This window comes from Urocitellus parryii, chromosome 4 (genome assembly GCF_045843805.1).
Source record: "Urocitellus parryii isolate mUroPar1 chromosome 4, mUroPar1.hap1, whole genome shotgun sequence".
In the NCBI taxonomy this organism is placed as follows: domain Eukaryota; kingdom Metazoa; phylum Chordata; class Mammalia; order Rodentia; family Sciuridae; genus Urocitellus; species Urocitellus parryii.
The window spans coordinates 198,585,028-198,604,536 of record NC_135534.1 but is presented as its reverse complement, the minus strand read 5'-3'; the positions used below and the strand labels follow the sequence as shown (position 1 = coordinate 198,604,536).

The 19,509-nt window shown below is 57.8% G+C and overlaps 1 protein-coding gene and 1 long non-coding RNA gene across 9 annotated transcripts in view; one reads left to right on the top strand and one right to left on the bottom strand.

Moving 5' to 3' along the window:
* Dab2ip (DAB2 interacting protein) overlaps positions 1–19,509 on the bottom strand; it is a 184,099-nt gene that overhangs the window by 76,943 nt on the left and 87,647 nt on the right. For 7 of the 8 annotated variants that reach the window (XM_026410370.2, XM_026410368.2, XM_026410375.2 and 4 more), the window contains one exon: positions 2,163–2,308. The exons of the other annotated variant lie outside the window; for it this stretch is intronic. In XM_026410370.2, coding sequence (XP_026266155.2) covers positions 2,163–2,308 — 146 coding nt within the window. The remainder of the gene's footprint in view (positions 1–2,162; positions 2,309–19,509) is intronic. 8 annotated transcript variants of the gene reach the window in all.
* On the top strand, positions 11,345–13,721 carry LOC113197856 (uncharacterized). Its single transcript, XR_003302761.2, has 3 exons — positions 11,345–11,463; positions 13,026–13,134; positions 13,554–13,721. It is a non-coding gene; the product is annotated as an uncharacterized LOC113197856 (long non-coding RNA).

The following is a 19,509-nucleotide window of genomic DNA, read 5'->3' as shown; positions in this document are numbered from 1 at the left end:
AAATATCTGCCCGCCCACCCACCCCAGCAGCAGCCGGGCAAATCTATTCCTAAGCAAAGCAACAAATCAGGAGCCCTCGTCTTTCAGTTCCAAGGCTGGGTAAAAGGATTTCAAACCCAGTCTCTTTGCCTGTTCATGGGAAATCTAGATTCCCTTTCTGTGCCAGAGAAGCCACCAAGCCAGATTTTGTTTACAGAAAATTAGTAAGACAATTCCACCACTGCCAGTGACATTCAGCTCCCACCTCTACCATTTACCCTCAATTTCAAAAACAGGCTTGTAGTTTCACTCCCAACCCCCACTCTGCACCCCCTTAACATGTAGCAAGGCCGACCTAAAGCCAGGATGGGGAGGACCTGCACGAGGTCATCTTAGCCATGCCCTGACCTCCCTGCCAGGGTTGCCAACCAAGCGCTTGCCAGTTGGGTTTCTTAGCCGGCTTCCCGCTGGAGGGAGGTAAACACGACATGCATGCCGCCTGCTCCCAGGAGGGGAGACACACTCAGAGGCCGGATGCCTGCTGTCTCTTCTGCTCCCCAACAACCACCACATGCACACAAAACAGGTTACGTACACAAGCCCCCGCATGCGGGTGCAGAGGGTCCTGACCCCTGCCAAGGAAAACGCAGAGAAGGGCATGTTCCTGGGGAAGACAGCTGGAGGTGGGGGCCGGGCGGAGGGAAGGAGGCAGCAAACCGGGTGGCCTGCCGCCCAGACAATAACAAAGATGGGAAGGCGAGATTTTCAAAGACGCAGTGGCTGCACCCAGCACTGAGCTCTGGCCTGGCTGCATCTTCCTGCCAGGGCACGCCTGGTCCCCTGGGGCACCACGGCCATCAGAGAAAGGCTGAGGGTCCTGCCCAGGGTTGGGCTTGGCAGCTGGGGCAGGGAGCCAGCTGCAGGCAGTGGTGGGGATGGAAAGAGCAGCTCTGGGCTGATGGAAATTAGAGGTCTGGCAATTCTACTGGGATGTGGAGGGGTACTCTCTGGTAAGATGCTAGGGTCAGTTAAAGAAGACACTCAACCTTGGGCAGGAGTTAGGCTATAACTTGCACTCCTTTGCCGGCTGGAACGAAGGAGGAGGGGAGAGACATTTTCATTCTACCTATGCTTCCCCTACAGGGAGTGCCAATCGTACGCGGACACAGCCCAGTGAAGGCAGCTGCCAGTGGCCTGAGATGTTGGGGCTGAATGCTGAAAAGCTCCTTGGTGCACCCTGCTCTTTCACCTCCACAGGCTAGGCAGGGACACGTTCTAACTGGAAGAAGAATCCAACGCTCTGCCTGAGCAGAGTGGAAAGGTGCCTGTGGTTGGCACCACTCAAGGAGGAGGACCCAGTCCCCAAGAGGCTGTGCCGGCCCAGTGCCCCAACGTGCGTGGCCAGGATGGCTTGCCCTTGCGAGCTGTAGCCTGCTCCACTGCCGGTGACTCCCCAGCAGGCTGAACCACCTTCTTCCTCTCCTCTGCCCCAAGGGCCACCTCCCTCTGGAATTTCCACACCTGCTCCCTGCTTGCCAGGAGCAGGAGATACCCCTGGGAGTGTAGAGGTGAGGAAGGGAAGCAGCTGCCCAGGCTGGGAAGGCCCTTCTTCCTGGCCATGCCCCTGAACTCAGGGCCTGGGCACTGCCCGCCCCAGCCCCCAGCGGAGCACGTGCCCTACTTAGAGCAGATGTGCCCCCTAAGCGGCCCAGCCCCCTGCTCCTCCCCTCCAGATGTTCACCCTTTTCCTCACCACCGCGCGGCAGGGTCTCAGCAAAACCCAGACGAAAAATGTCTTTTGTATCGGACACCCGGGGGGCTCCCGAGGCCAGGGGATGGGTCCTAGGGGTGGAGGCGCCACTTCCGTCCCCAGCTCCGGCACTGCACCGCCCGGGAAACAATGCCCACCTCGACCAGGCGAGACCGGACTTCTCGGCTAGCGCACTTCCCGCCGGCCTCGCCCGGGGCCTCGGACACCCCCTCCTCACCTCACCCAGGGGGGAAAAGAAAGAGTCCTCGCCTCGGGCCCCGGTCCGAGGTGGTCCCCGCAAGTTCCTGAGGGCGGCGTGGGGTCCCCCCCCAGGTAGCGCGCCTGAACCGGGACTCGGGCTTTGTCCCCGCGCCCTCGGGGCGCACCCCGGGCGGCGGCGCGGGGAGGCCGGGCCGGGCGGCGGCGGGCTCACCTCTCATTGTCCGCGGCGGAGGCGGCGGCGGCGGCGGCTGCGCTCCGGAACCCCGGCAGGATGTGGCGGAAGCTGTGGTTGCGGTCCAGCTTGGGCTGGCTCTTGGTGCGCTTGATGGAGCCCTTGAGGCGGCGGCTGAGGAAGCCCTGCGCGCGGGGCGACAAGAGGGGGAAGGGGAGGCGGGGTTAGCGCGGCGGCGGCGGGCCGGGACCCGCGCGGGACCCGCACCCTCGCTGGGAGGCCGCGCGGCCGAGGGCGGGCCGGGCTCGCGCTCGGCCCCAGCAGCTCGCGGCCAGCGCCGCCGCCCGCCCGCCGACCGAGCGCCGACGGTCCGGCCCGCGCAGCGCGGCCCAGCCCACCCCGCGCCGCCCGCCCGCCAGCCCAGCCCGCCACGTCGCCCCCGCCCCCTAAGCCGCTGTTGCCATGGCGACGCCGAGCCGAGCCCAGCCGACCGCGGCCGAGGCCGCCCGAGCCCCCCGGCGCCGGGGCGAGAGGGGCGGGGCCGAGGGGCGGGGCCGTGGAGGGGCGGGGACCCCCGGGGGGCCTGGACAGACCGCCGCCTCTCACCTCCGCCTGGCCTCGCAGCCTGTTGCGGGGAAACGAGGTCACCTCCCTACCCACCTGGAGCAGTACACGCCCCCTGCCCCGTCGAGGAGTGATAAAGCGCTTTCTCCACCTGTGAGGCCGTGCTGTCAGCCCGCGGTTTACAGATGGGGCGAACTAAGGCTCAGAGAGCAGGCGCGTGGTCCTCTGAGGGGCCAGCCGACCGCGGCCTGGTACCCTGACCACCTAGACCTCTAACCCGAGTGGCAGCCTCTGACTGTGCAGGTGGAGTCTGAAACTACTGTACCCCAGCAGGGACAACCACCTTGGGGACAGGAGCCCTAACACTCAGTTTAGGGCCAGGAACAAGGGACTGAAGTGCAAGGTACCTCTATTGTGTTTTTCAAGATTGGGGACACCCCATTGGGACCATTCTTCCATTTACCAGGCTGCATTGGAACTCAGGTTACAGCTTGAAGCTGCCCCATTCCAAGTGCTCTGGACTAAGGGAAGAGCTGCAGAGAAGAATGGGTTGCATCAGTGCTCCCTTTACAGGTGATGGGGACATAGGGACTCCAGAGGCTACCCATAGCCTGGGTTCTGCAGGGCTTGGAACATGAAGGCAGCTCAAGGCAGGAAAACTGCAGGGAGGAATCCCTGAGGGAAGAAGAGTTTTCTGGGAAGGGTTCTGGCACACACTGCCCCTACCTCCAAATCCAAGTGATTGAACAACACAAGTGAATGGAAGAATAATTTATTTTAAAGTTGATGTTGTACACAATCTGAAAACTATATTTCATCCACCATGCAATAAGGGTTGCCTTGGCAGCCCCTTCTGGGTCCAGGGAGTGGGTTGGACATTGGCTGTAGAGCTGAATTTGTCCAGCTCTAGGGCCAGAGAACCATAAACACAACAAGATTAAACCTTAGCTGTATGAATTATCTCCTATCAGTCACACAAACAAAAAACAACAGCAAAACATTATCTGCACATGAAGCCTTCCTCAGAGATGTAAAGTGATTTACCCAAGAACACCCAGCCTCCAGGTCTGCCTAATGCCAGAGATTTTTCCATAAAGCATCCCTCTTTTGCCCACCCTCTTCAAGCTTTCCCATTTCCTATTTTTCTCTCCTTACTTATTCCTCCTCAACCTTTCACATCCATAGGAGACCTATCCCTGTGATCACTTGTCAGCATTCTGCACATCCTCTAACATCTACCTGACATATCACCTCACCCAAAGGCCTTCCTGAATGGTGGAGTCCAAATGCATCTGACTCTGCAGCCCAGCATTACCTGTCAAGGTATTCAAATGAGCTGCAGCTCAGCAAAAATCTCTCAGTATCAGAGGTGGCAGAAGGAAGCCTCCTTCAGAAGGGTGACCCGCAGGCAAGGCACCGCAGACTTGGAGCACCAGACTCTGGAAGACAGCATGCAGGCAGCGATCTGCACCTCTGTGTAAACTCTGGGCTCTCCCCACCTCAGCCTCACCTGGATTGCCTGCATGGGACTGTCCCAGGTATTGTGTCAAGCAAGCTCCCCCAAAGGCCTTGTACCTTTTCCTTGGATTTTATTTTCTACCCTGATGAAAATGTCAGTTTTTACACTCTTGTGGTACAAAGAACCACAAAGCATGTTTCACAATTTATGGGGCTCATTCTGCAGCAATATTGACAGCTTGATCCTATTTCTGAGTTTTAAAAAAATAAAGTCCTCTCCTCTCAAGGAGGGTGGGTGAATGTGTGCCACTTCCTCTTCCCCACTCTTGCTCCTATGAGACACTTAATGCTTCTCTGACAGCAGCTTCCTCTTTAAAACCTACCGTGGATGGCATCTACCCCCCACTGGAAATAGCAATGACCTTGGGACTCAATGCTCTTTATAACATCCACTCAGTCACCTTATTGAGAGCCTGGTGTGCATTAGACACAGTGACCCTGACAGTCAAGAACACTATGGAGTAAGCAGTGTACACTAGGTCCAGGAGCTCAGATCATGGGGAGAGTGATTTCTCAGGAGAACAGGGAGGGTTCTCTTTGGCCCCACCACCATACCCCATATCTGCCCTACAGACCTTGTTTCCCACAGGGACCCAGCTCGGGTTCCTGCATATGACAAATATTCATCATCCTGAAAGGGGACTCAGTTCCAAAAGACTGCATTACTGAGGTGACTGAGGCCTAGAGACAAGGAGGGATTTTTCCAAGGTCACACAGCATGGTGAATCAAAGACCCCAGACTTTGGTCCCCTGCTCTGCCCAAACTCACAGCTTGCATTTTCTCCTTCACCAGGATAGAAGGCCTGGCGGGGGTTGGGGGGAGTCCTCACCCAGCTCTGGATGAAGGCAAACAAGGCTTTTCTCCTGTCCCTCGGAAGGCAGTAGCTACACCCCCGAACTCCAGAGGACAGGCTGACTGATCTTAAAGGGACTGGGGAGTGGCTCAGTGGTAAAGCACTTGCCTAGAATGCAAGAGGCCCTGGGTTCTATCACCAGTGCTGCAAAAATAAATAGATAGATAGATAGATAGATAGATAGATAGATAGATAGATAGACCCAAGTCGACTTTTAACTAGTGGCAGTCGGGAAATCATGCACCCTTTCTTTCAGAGTTCTTGCTGTCCTCTTCCTGGGCTGTGCTGGAGCCTGCTGCCAGGCCGGTCAGTGGCTGAGAAGACTGGTATGCAGGGCTGCAACCCAGCGGCACAGACCCCTCACTAAGAAATGCCAGACAGGTCCCCTTGTCTCAGTGAAATGGGGGAGCAGGCTGCAGTGAGGACCAAGGAGGCTGGTAAAGCTCTAGGCTCAGCGTGTAGCACACAGTAAGTGCTCTCAGGAAAAGCCAAATGTTATCTCACATCAAATTCCCACACGAATGCACAGGCTTGTTAAACTCATTGCTGTAACATATGCTAGGTCCAGCTCATCTTGAGGGTGAGACACGGTTTCTACTATTACTCCCTAGCCCACCCAGCCCTACACGCACTCGGATCCTCTTAACCACAACGCTCAGGACCTGACTTTATCCCCACCTCTCCAGAAAGCTGCCCCCCAGTACGGGGGCTGGCCTTGCTGACCAACCCAGTTCTCCCACAGCACCTGGTTCAAATCTTAATTCAGACGACCTGTGTGGGGGCCCATTACTGGACCTTTCTGAGCCTCGGTATCCTCATCTGTAAAACAGGCTAATGATGATGCCTACTGTATGGAATTATAGGAAGGGTTAAATAAGGTCCTCTATCACCAGGAAAACGGTAAAGATCAAGCAAGTACAGAGTTGCTAGCTTTATTATCACTATTACTGATGTTGGTTCCAGTACAACCACCTCTTTGTGTCCCAAGGGGCGCATGACCACCACAGGCAGGCGTCTATCCTGGCTCTCCCAGGAGCCTGAAGGCCACCTGGCAGTGAGGACAGAGACATGAATGAACATGCTTGCAAAATGATCCTGGAACCACAGAGTGACATCCAGTTTGGAAGTTCTGAACTCTTTGAACAAGCACGTTCTTCTAAAGCAACCTCAGAGACTCCCTGGGTGCACAGGGCACAGGGCGGGCACGACTGCTCAGGTGACGCCTCGGCTTTCATCCCGGGGAGCAGGGACTGATGTCTAAAGCGCAGCAAGCAGCCCCCAGAGTTCATGGGGACCACGCGGCTCTGTCCCCAGATGGGGCACTCCACCTCTGAGAGCACAGCCCTGTGCCTGTGCGCTAGTCAGGCAGCTGCGCTGGTTTCCGAAGGCCCCAGGGCTTTTGTGACAAGCTGCGCCCTCAGCCTGTCCCTGATGACTGGGTCTGGACAGCTGCGTGGCCTCTGCCCTTCTCTGAGGATGGACACAGCCCCTTCCCAGCTGACCCACAAGCCCCCTGGACTTCCTTCCATATCACTGACCAAAGCACAGGGCAGACTCACATGGGAAACCAGGCCCGAGGACCGCTGGGTCCCCAAGCCACTCCCCACACCAGCTGCAGCCATGAGCCACTGTCCTGAAGTCTGGCTCACGCCCCGCTCCTTCTCAGGGAGCCTCTCCAGTCCTCGCGATTGCAGCCGCCTGGTTTCTTCATTCGCCCATTTCAATCAATTCCAAGTGATGATGATGATGATAAATGACCAGCTATCGAGCTCTGGTTCTGCCAAGTGGCTGTGTCCCATAGTAACTCACTGCATACCTCCCACTCCGGGGGCAGACCGCCCTGGAGGCCCAGGGCCTCTAAAAGGAGGAGTCCTTAAGAGGATGCAGGCTGCAGAATTGAGACTGGGGTTGTCAGGACAGGAAATGGGGGCTTGGAGAAGCAAAGGCACTAGATGAACTGACATGTGGTAGAGCTGGGACTCTAACCAGGAAAGTCCTGTTCCTGGGTGAACAGGGGAGAGACCCCTCCACACCATGTGAAACTACAGCTCAGATCATCCTCCATGCTCCGACCCAGGTAGAAGGGGAGGCACACAGGACCCACCTGGAAGCTCAGTCCTGTCCTCATGTGCACCTGGCCCTCAGCCCAGGCGGCAGCAGCTAGGAAACCACGGGCTTGCGTTCCAGCACCACCACCCACACACCGGGGAGCCCTGCATCGAGACACCAGTCTCTGCACCACTGTTCCTCCCTCTCCGTGGAGCGTGGAGCACGTGCCTGGCACACAGCAGCTATGCAAATAAGGCAAATTCCAGTTCCAGCATTTCCAACCCCTGCATCTATTTGATCTTGCCTTTTCTGCCCAGGGCCTGCCTTCATCACCCTCTCCCCTTCCAACAAACTGACCATGAGGCACTGAAGATGGAGTAGGGGGGCTGACACAGCTTTGTCTCCCACTGGCTCCTCAGCTGCCCACACTGGAACCCCAAGACAGTGCTCAGCAAGCCCAGAGACAGAACCCACAGCCCTCCTTCAACAGAGGCCCAGCATCTAAGGTCCATACTCAAACAGAGAGCCTTCAAGGAGGGAGGCTGTTTTGACAGACATCTCTCTTAATATCTTTCTGAGGCTTTGTTCAAATGCCAAGAATACATCTAAATCAAAAGGAAAGGCACGGGAAGATCCCATCCAGATACTGCCACCTCTCGGCCCCAGGCACACAGGCTGTAGGCAGACCTAAAACATCAGCAGGCTGCAGGGACACCAGGACGGGGGGTAGTGGGGGTCCTGCCTCCTGGGTCACAGATTGAGAGCCAAGAGGGCCCAGAGACAGGCCAGTACCACATGAGGCCCCTCATGAAGCCCAGAGAACAATAGGACTTGCCCAGAATGCACAAGCTAGGCAGTGGCAGGACAGCAGAACCCAGGCCCCCTTGTTCCTCAAAACCCCAGCCACTGACATTTCAAGACTCGACCAGGCTAGCCAGGTATGATAATGCACACCTGTAGTACAGTGACTCAGGAGGCTGAGGCAAGGAGGATCACAAATCTGAGGTCCACCTGGGCAACTTAGAGACCTTGTCTCAAAACAAATTTTATAAAAAGGGGGCCTGGGGACAGTTCAGAAATAAAACTCTCCTAGTTTCAACCTTGGTGCTGAAAGGAAAGCGGGGTCTGAGGGGATCTCCCAGGTTCCCCCTTTTGCAGGCCTCCGCCTTCCCACCTGTAGCTAAGGGGCTGGGTTGGGTGATCATCCAGACCTTCTCAGTACTGATCTTTGAGGTTCTCTAGTCAGAGCAGCGGCTAGGGCCAGGCTGCCTGGCTTTCCCGAGCTTGATGCCAACAGTACACCAAGGAATTCTCTGGCTTTGCTTGTGTCCTCAGATGGGCCACTCTCCCGTCCTTCTTCCCAGGTGCTGGGGCCCTGCCCTTAGCAAGCTGTCCATCCCTGGCCTCCTATCCCAGAAGGTATGTGCCATCAAAGAGGATCCCAACTGGGGGATGACTCACAAAGGACAGAATGCCAGACATTGTGACAGGTGAAGGAGGGAAGGCCTTTAAAGCTGGATTAAGTTGGTGCTTTCTGATGGCCACCCACTCACATGCCCCCCTAGGCCCTCAGAACCCTGCCCACCCCGTGCCAGCACTCCATCAAACACAAAAACCCCCACGCTCCACTTCGCCTTGAGAGGCAGCCGGACGACTTGGGTTCAACGAAGAGAACCAGTGAATAGGGCCAAGAAGGGGCTGGGACACTCGAGGGTCACTCTTCCCTGAAACACTGCCCAGAAAACCAAAACTAAACACCTTCACATGGAGAAACACATACGCCAGAAACACGCAAGTTCAAGAAGAGGCATCCACACATGTGTGCCCGCCTGCAGAGAAAGGCTCACGCACGCATACGGGGCTCCCCAACACAACCGCGCCACAGACATGGAGACCCATGTGCACATGGGACAGCACACACACCCACACGTACAGACACACAGGTTAACAAGCACACTGAAACAAACCCACGTGTATACACCACGCTCAGCGTCAGCACGACACGGACACATGGGCCCATCACACCAGAGCAGAAAGGGAAGGTGGCCCAGAGGTCAAGGAGCCGGGAGCCCAGAGCCTTCAGGGTCCTGTGGCCTGGCAAGAGCTGGAGACCCCTGCCCCAAATACGTCTCCTCCTGCCCATCAACACCCCGGACATCGCACCCTGATCACACCTGTGAGGTCCGAGGCACCCCATGTCTAGGAATCCCCAGGTAAAAGGCAAATGCCTCCTCTGCCCCCTGAAGAGGGGAGAGCAGAGGGCTCCACTGCTCAGTGGCTCTGGGACCTTAGGCCAGTGGCTGAGTGTCCATGGCTGTCTTCTTCTGTAAAATGGGGACAAGAAGCAGTCCCAGCGGTGATGTGATGAGGCGACACAGAAGGACCGCAGCCCGCTTCCTGGCACACACTCCGTCCTGCCTGCTGAAATGGTCACTTTGTCGTTTCCCTGTGACGACCACCAGCCCCGCCACAAGCCAGAGGGCCCCTTGCGCCACGGGCTTTGCTCACCCTCAGGTCCCTCCCCTGGCTGGGTCTCCCCAGTACCCTTGGGCCAGGCCAGGTCTCTCTGCCAGCTCATCGTGGTTGTGATTATCCATGAATTCGCTTAGCGTCCCCACCCCCTCTGGGCTGTAAGAGCCCCAGAGAAGGACCATGGCAGCCCATGGCAGGGTGGCAGATATTTCCTAAATATTTCCTGAATGAATTAAGACGTGTTTATGACAAAAGAAAAAGGAGAAAGGGCTCGGAGAGGCCCTTTAAAGGATCCCACTTTGGAGCCATCTGAACGGGATGGTGGAGGCGGCGGCTCTGGAGGGCAGTTTAGAAACAGAGGGGGAGACAGCAGGTGCCCCTGCCCAGAGGAGCAGGGGCAGGACAGCCTGGCAGAGGGGACCCGAGCCCAGTCGCAGCTCAGGCACAGGCTTCGGGGAGGCAGGGCTGAGTCTGGCTGCCTGGGAGGCCCTGGAGTAATCGTAGGGCTTCCAAGTGACACGCCGCGTCCCAGCCTGGGCCCACCACCTCCTTCCCAAGGGTGGGGCACACCCAAGGCAAGGGGGCCCTCAGGAACCCAGGAGTCTGGAGGGGAAGGAGAGTGGAGCCCAGTCACTCGAGGGGCGGAGGGTGTGAGGGGCAGGGGAGGACAGCAGCAACCCCTCCCAGTGGCCTGCCAGGGCCCGGGATTTGGGGGGGGGGGTGGTCAATGTACTCCTGAGGTCTCGGCCAGGAGGGCCAGGGTGTGACTCACTGTTCCATAAATCAGTCCTCCATCAGCCGGCACTTGCCTCGGGGTAATAAGCCCCTCAGAGGTTTGGAGGGCCACAAGCACCTCATCAGCTCTGCAAGGTCTGGGCTAGCCCTGGCCTAGGAGTCAGTTGGGGACAGGGAAGCCCGCCCACTCCCTCAGGGGGACTCACCCCTGCAGCGGGGGCTCTCCTGGCTCTTTCTCTCTCTGCACTGCGCCAGGCCCTGTTGCTAAGGTCCCACTCCCAGGCCAGTCTTCCTGAGAGACTCACTGACTTCAGTGCTTGCTCCCTATCCTGTGCCCTCTGATCCCCAGAGGTTAGACCACGCTCAGGGTCAAGGACACAGGTCCAAACCCAGCACTGCTATTGATGACAGTGAGAGCTATTCCAACACCCTAACAAGAATGAGTCCATGTGAGTCCATGTTATCCTGACGCTTACTTCTGGCAATGTATTAGAGCTTTATGTGAATTTTCTTTTGTTGTTTAATTCTCAAAACCCAGTGTGCAGATGAGCGAGCCAAGGCTCAGAAAGGGCTTAGGCAACTTGCACAGGGCCACACAGCCAGGAAGCAGCAGCTGGGTTCAATCCAGGTGGTCTGCTCCAGAGCCGTGCTTCCTACGTGATTCTACTAGAGACCCCGAGGCCCTGGGCAGTACAGCGAGGAGATTGGTCTAGCTGACCTCTAAATCCTTTCTAGCTTGGGCATGCCTCCCTGATGACTCATTTGCAAGTGACAACAAATGACAGGGACCTTCTGGGGACAACAGCTTGCCCAATGGAGGTGTGCTAATGGTAGATGACCCTGCCTTGCCCTCCCAGGCATCCAGCAGCCTAGGCCAGCCCCAGGCCAGCCAAGCCGGAAGAGGTGTTATCTGATTATCCCTGGATGAAGAGCCAATGGGAACAGCAGACCCCCAGGCGCTCCTGGCCTTGGGAGGAGGGTGGCGAAGGTCCCTTAAATCCCTGAGTGAGTGAGCGGTCCACACCAGGGACACCAGACCCATGTCAGGAGAGGACCTTGCAGGCCACTGTCCTCCCGTTGTCAGGCCAAGCTCCCAGGGGAAGTCCAGGCCTCCAAAGGCTCATGGGAACCCCCGGTGCAGGGTCAAGGTCAGTGTCCAGGCCTGGGCGGTGTCTCCCTGGGGTTCTGTGGTGGGGTGGTGACTTTTCCTGACCTCTCTTCCCTGCTCAGCCCACTCACTCCATTTAACCCATTAACTTCCACCAGCCCCTCCAGTGCCCACCAGGGTCAGGCCTTGCCCCAGTGCTAAGGGCTCAGATGAATCAGAAACAGCCTCTGCCCTCGAGAAGGTCACCACGGGCTGGGCTGATGGGAGAGGGACACGTGGTGGTGGATCGTTAAGTGACAGAGTCCTTGAGAGAGGTTGTGCGGGCAGAGTTGTTCTGGAGACTGGGGAGGGGACTCTTGCCCAGGTGAGGGTGTCACAGGGGAGCGAGGGAGCCCAGGATGGCCAAGAGGGACCTGTGGCCCAAGGACCAGCCGGATCCAAGGCACAGGGGCTAGGACAGACGGTGGGTCCTTGAATGCCAGGCTGGGGAACCAGATCCCCCCATGACTAGGGGCCGTCTCCAGCACCGGGGCAGAGAAGTAACCACCGTGGCTCATTTTAAATGTTCTTTAAGCAATTCCACAGGAAAAGTCACTCATCCTGACGTGAAGACTTGTGTCAAAACAGATGTCACTGCTGCCACCTCCACAGAGGGCTTCCTGGCTTTGGAAACAATTCCCACCGGAGAGCTCAGATATAATTATGTCTGCAATCCCAACCAAATGCCACTTGATCACTTTATCTTCCTAGCGTGGGGAGGGACGAAGGCATCTGAGCCTTGCCCTCCAACATCCATGCTCCTGGTTCCAGGCAAGAGGGTGGAGAAGGGGGGAGGGACTGCAGGGCCACAGGGAAGGGGAAGAGAGGAGTATTTCTCTCTACCCCAGGGTGTCTGCCCAGTGTCTAACCATCGAACCAGGCCTGTGGGATGCAGAACAGGACAAAGTAAGGCAGGGAGAAGGGAGGCCCACATTCAAACACCAGCTCTGTCTGCTCTCTGTCTGTGTGACCTGGAACCACACATCTCCCTCTCTGGGCTTCAGCGTCCTTATCTGTAAGAAGGACAGGATAACAGCACTGGCTAGCAAAGACTGGGCAGGGGGCGGCTGCCAGGCTCTGTGAGGACTTCCACATCCAGGCTCGGAGCTGAGCAAGCCTCGGCCAGTTCTTCCCTCTCCGTCTCCCACCATTCTGCCACCTTTGGGAAGTGGGGTGCCTGTGATCTGCCTCCCGTTGTAAGGATGAAATGAGACAAGACCTAGGAGTGCCCAGCGCCTGCCCTGGGCCTGGGCAAAACAGGCTTCAGGATCCCCCCTACAGAGAAGCAAAGAGTAGTAGAGACGGGTTCCAGCCGGGCCAGCAGGCCCAGGCTCTGACCACCACCCCACCTCTCCCAGAATGCCCACCTGGCTCCCTCCCAAACCAGTAGTAAGGCTGGAACAAGCTGCCTGTCAATTGTCAAAGGGTGGCAGTGGCTGAGTATCCACTGGTGACCACAGCGCTCTGGCCACCTCCGCCTGTGCCCTTCCTCATGGGAGGCTACCTTCATCCCAAACCTTCCCCTCCAATGTCCCTGACCACGGTCTCCTTTCAACATTCCAGCTCTCTGGTCGACCCAGGCCTGGCTGGCTCGGCCACCCCTGCTGCCAGGCCCAGCAGTGGAAGGCTGATGGGGTGCTCCCTGACTGAAGCGGATCCCACCACCTAGCAGGTAGCTCTGCAGCTCTGCAGCTCTCAGGCTCCCTGGGCTGGCACACAAACCCCCAGGACATCACTGGGAGTAGCCACCCAGGCAGCCACTCGCTGCCCTCTGCTGCCCCCAACTGGCAGGAAAACACCCTGCATAGGCACCTCCAGTTCTGTCCATCAGGACTGGCCATCTGAGAACTCTGTGGTCTCTGGTCAGTGAGGCCCTCACTCCCCACCTCTCTCCACCTCCTGGAGCCACAGCTTAGCCTACAAGCTCTTGGGGGGGCATGGTGCTGAGGGGCAGCCGGTGAAGATGGGGGTGTTCAGGTTCCCTGGAGCTCCGGGGCAGTACTGGGCAGGGGTGCGCCCCTGTGCAAGCAAGGGATTGTGCCTCCCCTGTGCCGGGTACTGAGTGCTCATGGCTCCGGTGTTCGTTTATAGATGGGGAAAGAGAGGCTCAGAGTCGGGGCAACTTGCCTGAATCACAGAGGGGACAGTAGTCAAGATTCGAATCCTGCTGGAGGAAGCTGGGGCTCAGAGAGCGAGTGAAGAGTGGAAGGCAGAGCCCCCACAACCTCCTGCCCGCTGCCCTGAGCCTGTCTGGGCCCCTTAGTGCAGAATAAAGTTGACAAGGATCCGATTATCTGAGCCCTTGAAGGGCAGGGCTGGGAAACGGAGGATGGTCTAGGAGGTGCCCTGAAGACCCCAGGGCAGAAGAGGAGGGTGTGGGGGCTCCCTGTTCCCTCCCCTTTCCTCACCCTCCTGGGCCAAGCTTGCACACCCAGGATGAGAAGAGAGATTCCAGGGTGCCTGGAAGTGGGCTCTCCCCCCACGTCTGCCCTCAACCCCCCGGCCCAGCAAGGACATTCTAAGCCCAGGTGTTGGGGTGGGAAGGGCTCCCAACAACCTGCTTGAACCTATCCTGAACCTGCCACCCCAGTTCCAGTCTCTGTCCACTGAAGGAGGTCCTGCTGGCTCGGTATATTCCTGGGTGAAGCACATTCTGCACCCCAGGTCTGCTCTGACGTACTCTGGTTTATCTCAACTCCTTCTTTGGGGACTCCATGCTTCTGTTACTACAGCCTCATCTTCTGTTTACTCTGTTCACTGTCGTGGGTCTCCTCTCACTTATATTCCAGCCATTTCTCCACACCTCAGCCCCCAAACTGCTCTCAGTTACTCCTGATGTTTCTCATCTCCTGACCTTCACAAGGGCTGTCGTGACGGCCTGGAATATCCTTTTCCTCTCCCTGCCTGGAAATTATAAACCCAGCCAATCCCTCTACATTTTTGCAGGGAGCAACTACATTTTCATCCTATGTGTATGCTCAGTGCCCAGCACAAGCCCTGACACACGTTGACACTGATTAAAAATTCATTGAAAGAAAGAAAGGAGGAAGGTGGAGAGGGCTGAGGGAAAGTGAGTGAGTTCACAGCCAGGAAGGACCCAGGGGCTGGGGTGCTGCCTGAGGCCCCCCGCTCTGCCACTGGCCAGTCTTATGACCTTGGGCCTGTCCCTCCTCCAAGAGCCTTGGAGAGGAGCCTCGTACAGCAGAGCTAACAAAACCACCTTCCTGATTATCAGAGGGGTGGGTAACCCCCTAACCCTGCCAAATGTCACAGTGCCACCTCTGGCCTGGCTCAGACTCTGGCCTGGCTCCAAATAGGGAAGCTCCCATATCCCTGGCCCACACTCCTGCCCTGGCCACCCTGGACAGCTCCTGCATCTGGTGGCCTGTGACAACATCCCCACCCCCTACATTCCCCTACAGAAAGGGGCCTCTTCCCACAGAACACAGGCCCAGATGGGCCACAGGGACTGTCCCTTCAGGTCTGAACAGCTTGCTAACAGTTAAGTCCCAGGGAAGGCAGGGCTGGAGGGGCCAAGGGTGCTGGGACCCGTTCTCCCACCGACTCTCACCTGCTGACCTCTTGCCAGACACCAGGTCAGCAGAGTCCAGCTCCTAGCACAGAGCAGAGCAAGGGACATGAGTCTCGTGGGCAAATTCCTCACACTACAAAGTGGGTGCTGGGACCCCTAGTGTGGGGCCTCAGCCTGGGGCTCAGCACAGCTGCCCGGCCATAGGCGTCCATGTGTCCCAAGGGGTGGTGCATCCGAGATGCCAGAGGCAGTCCGGACTGGTGCAGGAAGCCCCCGAAGGGGACCTGGCACGCCTTCCCTCCCTGGGCCTCAGTTTCCCTGCATGAGAGCAACCCAGAGCTGCCTTCATGGAGAAGGGGCATTGCCGGGGAATGTGCCAGCCACAGAGAAAGCTGCTCTCCTGTCCCGCAAGTCACCCCTCCTCTGACAGGCAGCCCCCGACAAGCTGTGGGTCCAGGGCCAGGAGATGGGGTTGTGCGAAGAGCAGGAGGAGGCATCGGGGCCTCCTAGGGCACTGGGACCTGCAAAGGGCTATTCCAGGAAGCCCCCCACTGCCCGGAAGTGATGGAAGCCGGGAGGAAGGCCCACTCAGAAGCAGGTGGCGGATGTCCAGTGAGGATGGGGAGTGGTGAGCCCTGGGCTCAGCTCCAGGCCCTGCCCCAGACAGGCCCTGTGACCTTGGGAAAGGACCTTCCCCTCTCTGAGCCTCATTGCCTCCTTGGTGTGAGGAGGATTGGACAGATCGTTTCTGACCGCCTTTCCATGCTGGGCAGGGGTCACCCTTCAGTCTGCTAGCAGGACTTCACCGGGAGCCTTGCCCTGTGGCTCCTGCATTCTGGAGAAGTGCAAAGGCTTTAGTACCCACCCCAAAGCCCCTCACTTCTCTCCCCAGGCCTTCTCCCTTATGCCCCCAACCCATCCAACACCTCGATCACCCTCACGCAGGGCCCTTGGCTTGCTCCTGCTCAGTTAGATATCCATCTAATTGAAATATTCTTCTCCTTTTGTTCCTGAAAAACTCCTACACATCCCTCAAAGTCCAGCCTCAAAGATTCCTCCTGCAGGAATTCTTTTCCCTCCCCCCCAGGCAGAGACCCCTTGTTCTGGGTTCCTGCAGCACCCCAGGCACACCTGTCACGCCTCAGAACCAAGCACCTGGTAAAAGTGAGTTCTTGAGAAGAACCAAAGACCTGCTTGCCGAAGCACCTGCCATCGACCTGGTACTGAGTCCACCTGCAGCTCCTGACAGCCCCCTGGGCCTTCCCCTCTCTGACATTTTTCCTTCTCCATCTCACAAAAAATAGCCCTGAGACCTAATTTCAGCTAAACCTTCAAACACGACTCTCCACTTTCAACTTCCCAAGAAGGGATCAATTGGCTGTCGAGTTTCCCGGAGCCTCTGCCACCTCCCCACCCAGACTAGAACCGCAGGAGCGCCTCAAGGTCTGTGGGAGGGGGTGGGGCAAGTGAAGGAAGGGAAAGGACTCCGCCCACAGCCCAGCTGGGAAGGTGGCAGGCTGAGGGACTCTCCAGAGACCAGAAGAGTCACCAGCTCCCCCCTCACCCCAGCAAACTGGGATCCCTGGGAGCACGCTGCTCAGGGACTCTGGGGCCCCAGAGGCACAGTCTCTGCAGATCCAGGGCCTCACTTGCCACCTGACCCCTGCCCTCCTCCCTCCCTCCCTCCCAGGAGAAGGCTCTGGTCCAGAGAAGACAGACTGGGAGGAATCTTTGCAGCCTCAGAGCTGAAGGTAGGAGGCCTCTCCCAGACCCTCCAGCATCCTCCCATTAACCCAAGGTCCCCTGCAGCTCTTGTGGGCACATGCCAGTCTCCTGGCCCTCTGTGGCCCTGGGGAAACACGGTCCCGTCCCCCAACCCCACCTGTAGGTAGGAGGAAGTTACACCAGATGGGCAGGAAGGGTCCACATCTGGTCCAAGTCACAATGAAGGTCTGAGGCCATGCAGGGGCCTCAAAGTCACGTCAGCTGACCCTCAAGCCCTTTCTTTTACAGGCTGCACCAGAACATTTAAGCACCTACTGTATGCCTAAAGCACATGCTGCCTTACAAAGTCCATCCTCTTTAGTTCACAAAAGGGGAAATGAGGTTCTCCCTGGTCACCAAGTCTCTGGGGGCAGAGAGGGAGGACAAGCACCAGGTCACCAAAGCCCTTCAGAGGGGCTTGGGTCTGCACTGATGCACTTGCACGGGACAAGCCAGGCTTCCAGCACTTTCCAATGACCTCTGACCAGTCCAGGCCTTCCCTGCCTTGGTTTTCATGGCGCAGGGAACAGAAGGAGACCTAGAGACCTTAGCCTCTGAACCAAGGTCTCCCAACGGGGCACCTCCACAAGACATGGCGACATGCTCACTCCCGGGTTTAGAATGACAGCAGCAGCAGCAGCAGTGACTCAGGTACGTGCTGTGGTGTTTCCTGCCTCCCCCAGGCAAGACCATGTTCCCCGGGCTCCCTCGGGGCCTACACAGAGCAGCTGCCGAGCTCCTGAGGATGGAGCCGGGGAACAAGCTCGGGGCTGGGCTGTGCTTCTGGCCCTGCCACAGGCTCTGTGTGCAGGTCTGTCCCCAGGACACCATCCTCTGCCCCTGCCCCAGCCCTCCCCACATCTTCACTGGTCTAAAAGGGAAACGTGACTTGAATGAGAATGTTGGATTTCATCTGTCAAGCACCGCCATGGGGTCAGGCCTGGTGGCATGCTCACAGTGAGTCTTCAGGACAGGTTGCCAGCTCCACATGTCACTGTTGAGGCTCAGGGAGGCCAAGTGCCTCAGGAGGCCACGCAGTTCATGAAAGGGCTCCCCAGACTCAAGCTCTCCAGTGCCCCCAGCTCCAAGCCTCTGGCTCAGGATGGAGTCTCAGTTCACACCCCTTTCCTCAACGGCTGAACACAGAAAAAGGACCAAGGTCCCCAGAGATGCACACAAAGCTGAAATGTCCCACTGTTCCAGCATCTCTGCCTGCCTATCACTCAGGGGCTGTGTGACACCAGGAAAATGACTTCACCTCTGTGAACCTCAGTTTCCTCATCTGCGAAATGGTGATATTTATGATACCTACCAACAGGGTTGCCATGAGCAGTGGGCAAAATGACCACCTTAAAGGTGCTCTGCAGACCCTCCCTGGGCAGGTGGGCTGTGGGTGCAGTCCTGGGGGCTAGAGGCTGGCAGGCTGTCTCTGACTCTGATCCACAGGTAGTTTCCACCCAGGAAACCCGCCAAGCCCCGCTGGCAATTACAGGGCTGCAAATTCCAGCAACTCAGGTGTGCTGGCATGCTTATTAGAGCAGCAAAGAATGGCAAGTGGCAGAGAAAGGTCGCTGATGGGGCTCCTCCTCCTCAGCCCCAGGAGGCGCACTCTTTCCCAGTCACAGCTCTGCCTCTCACCTCTACTAGCACTTGGAGCTCGGACAAGTGCCTTAACCTAGCTGAGCCTCAGTTCCCTCTCCTGGAAGACGGGTAACCAAAGCATCAGCTGCAGGGCTGTCGGAGATCAGGGAGATCAGGGACGCAGGACAGAGCCACACGCAGCAGGTGGACAATCAGTGGAGTGGACTACTGGATTATTATCCATAGTGCCCTGAGGTCCCCTGAAGGCTCACCCTGGCGGGATTTGGCCTCTGCTCCAGTGGGTGGGAATGGGTGTCACCCTAGATGAGTTCCCAGGGACCTACTGGCCATATCCAGAGGCATGACCCTGAACGCTCTCAGCACAAGCTCCTCCTCCATGCCAGAGGTCCGGAACTCTGCACCACCTGTCAGGGGAGCTTGGTAAAATGCAGATGCCCAGGCCCAGTGAGCCGCAAGCTTGAAGGGGCCCCAGGACCCACCTTCAAAGCATTTTTCTGCCATATAGACAGGCAGAAGGGTCAGCGGTCCTGGGCAGGGCACCAACTGACCTGTCACAGCCTGCTCTCCAGCCTCACCTCGAACCCAGCCCTTCAGTCCCCTCACGCCAGACCCAGCCAGTGCCTCAGCATCCCTCAGCACGTCCATATCACAAGTCCCCTCACTGCCTCTATCAACAGCCAGTTTCCACTGATCCTGCAGGACCCAGCTCAAAAGTCAGCTCCAGGGAGTCCCTCTCCCACCTACTGGGACAGTCAGCTACTCCAGCTCCCCTGCAGTCCCCGAGTCAGGGTACAGCCAAGTCTGCCACTCTCTTCCCTGCACCTCTGTCCTCTGCCAGCCACAGGGCTGGTTTCTCGGCCTGTAGGCCTCAGCTCAAACATCACCTCCCGACCACACCACCTCAAACAAGCTTCCTGTTTCCCCGGTCTACTCAAGAGTGGGCACGAGGGGGCTTTGTCCACCGTGCTCTCCTGACCTGCGCCTCCGCTCAGCCCACCACCAGAACGGGCCTGGCATGGGACAGGCATGCCACAACTCTCCAGTGAAAGAGGGGATGATCACACAGGCCAACAGAAGCTCCGACACAGACCTGGGCTCCCTGGGGAAGACCACGTGCCCGCCACAGCATCGCACAGAGGGTCACATGCT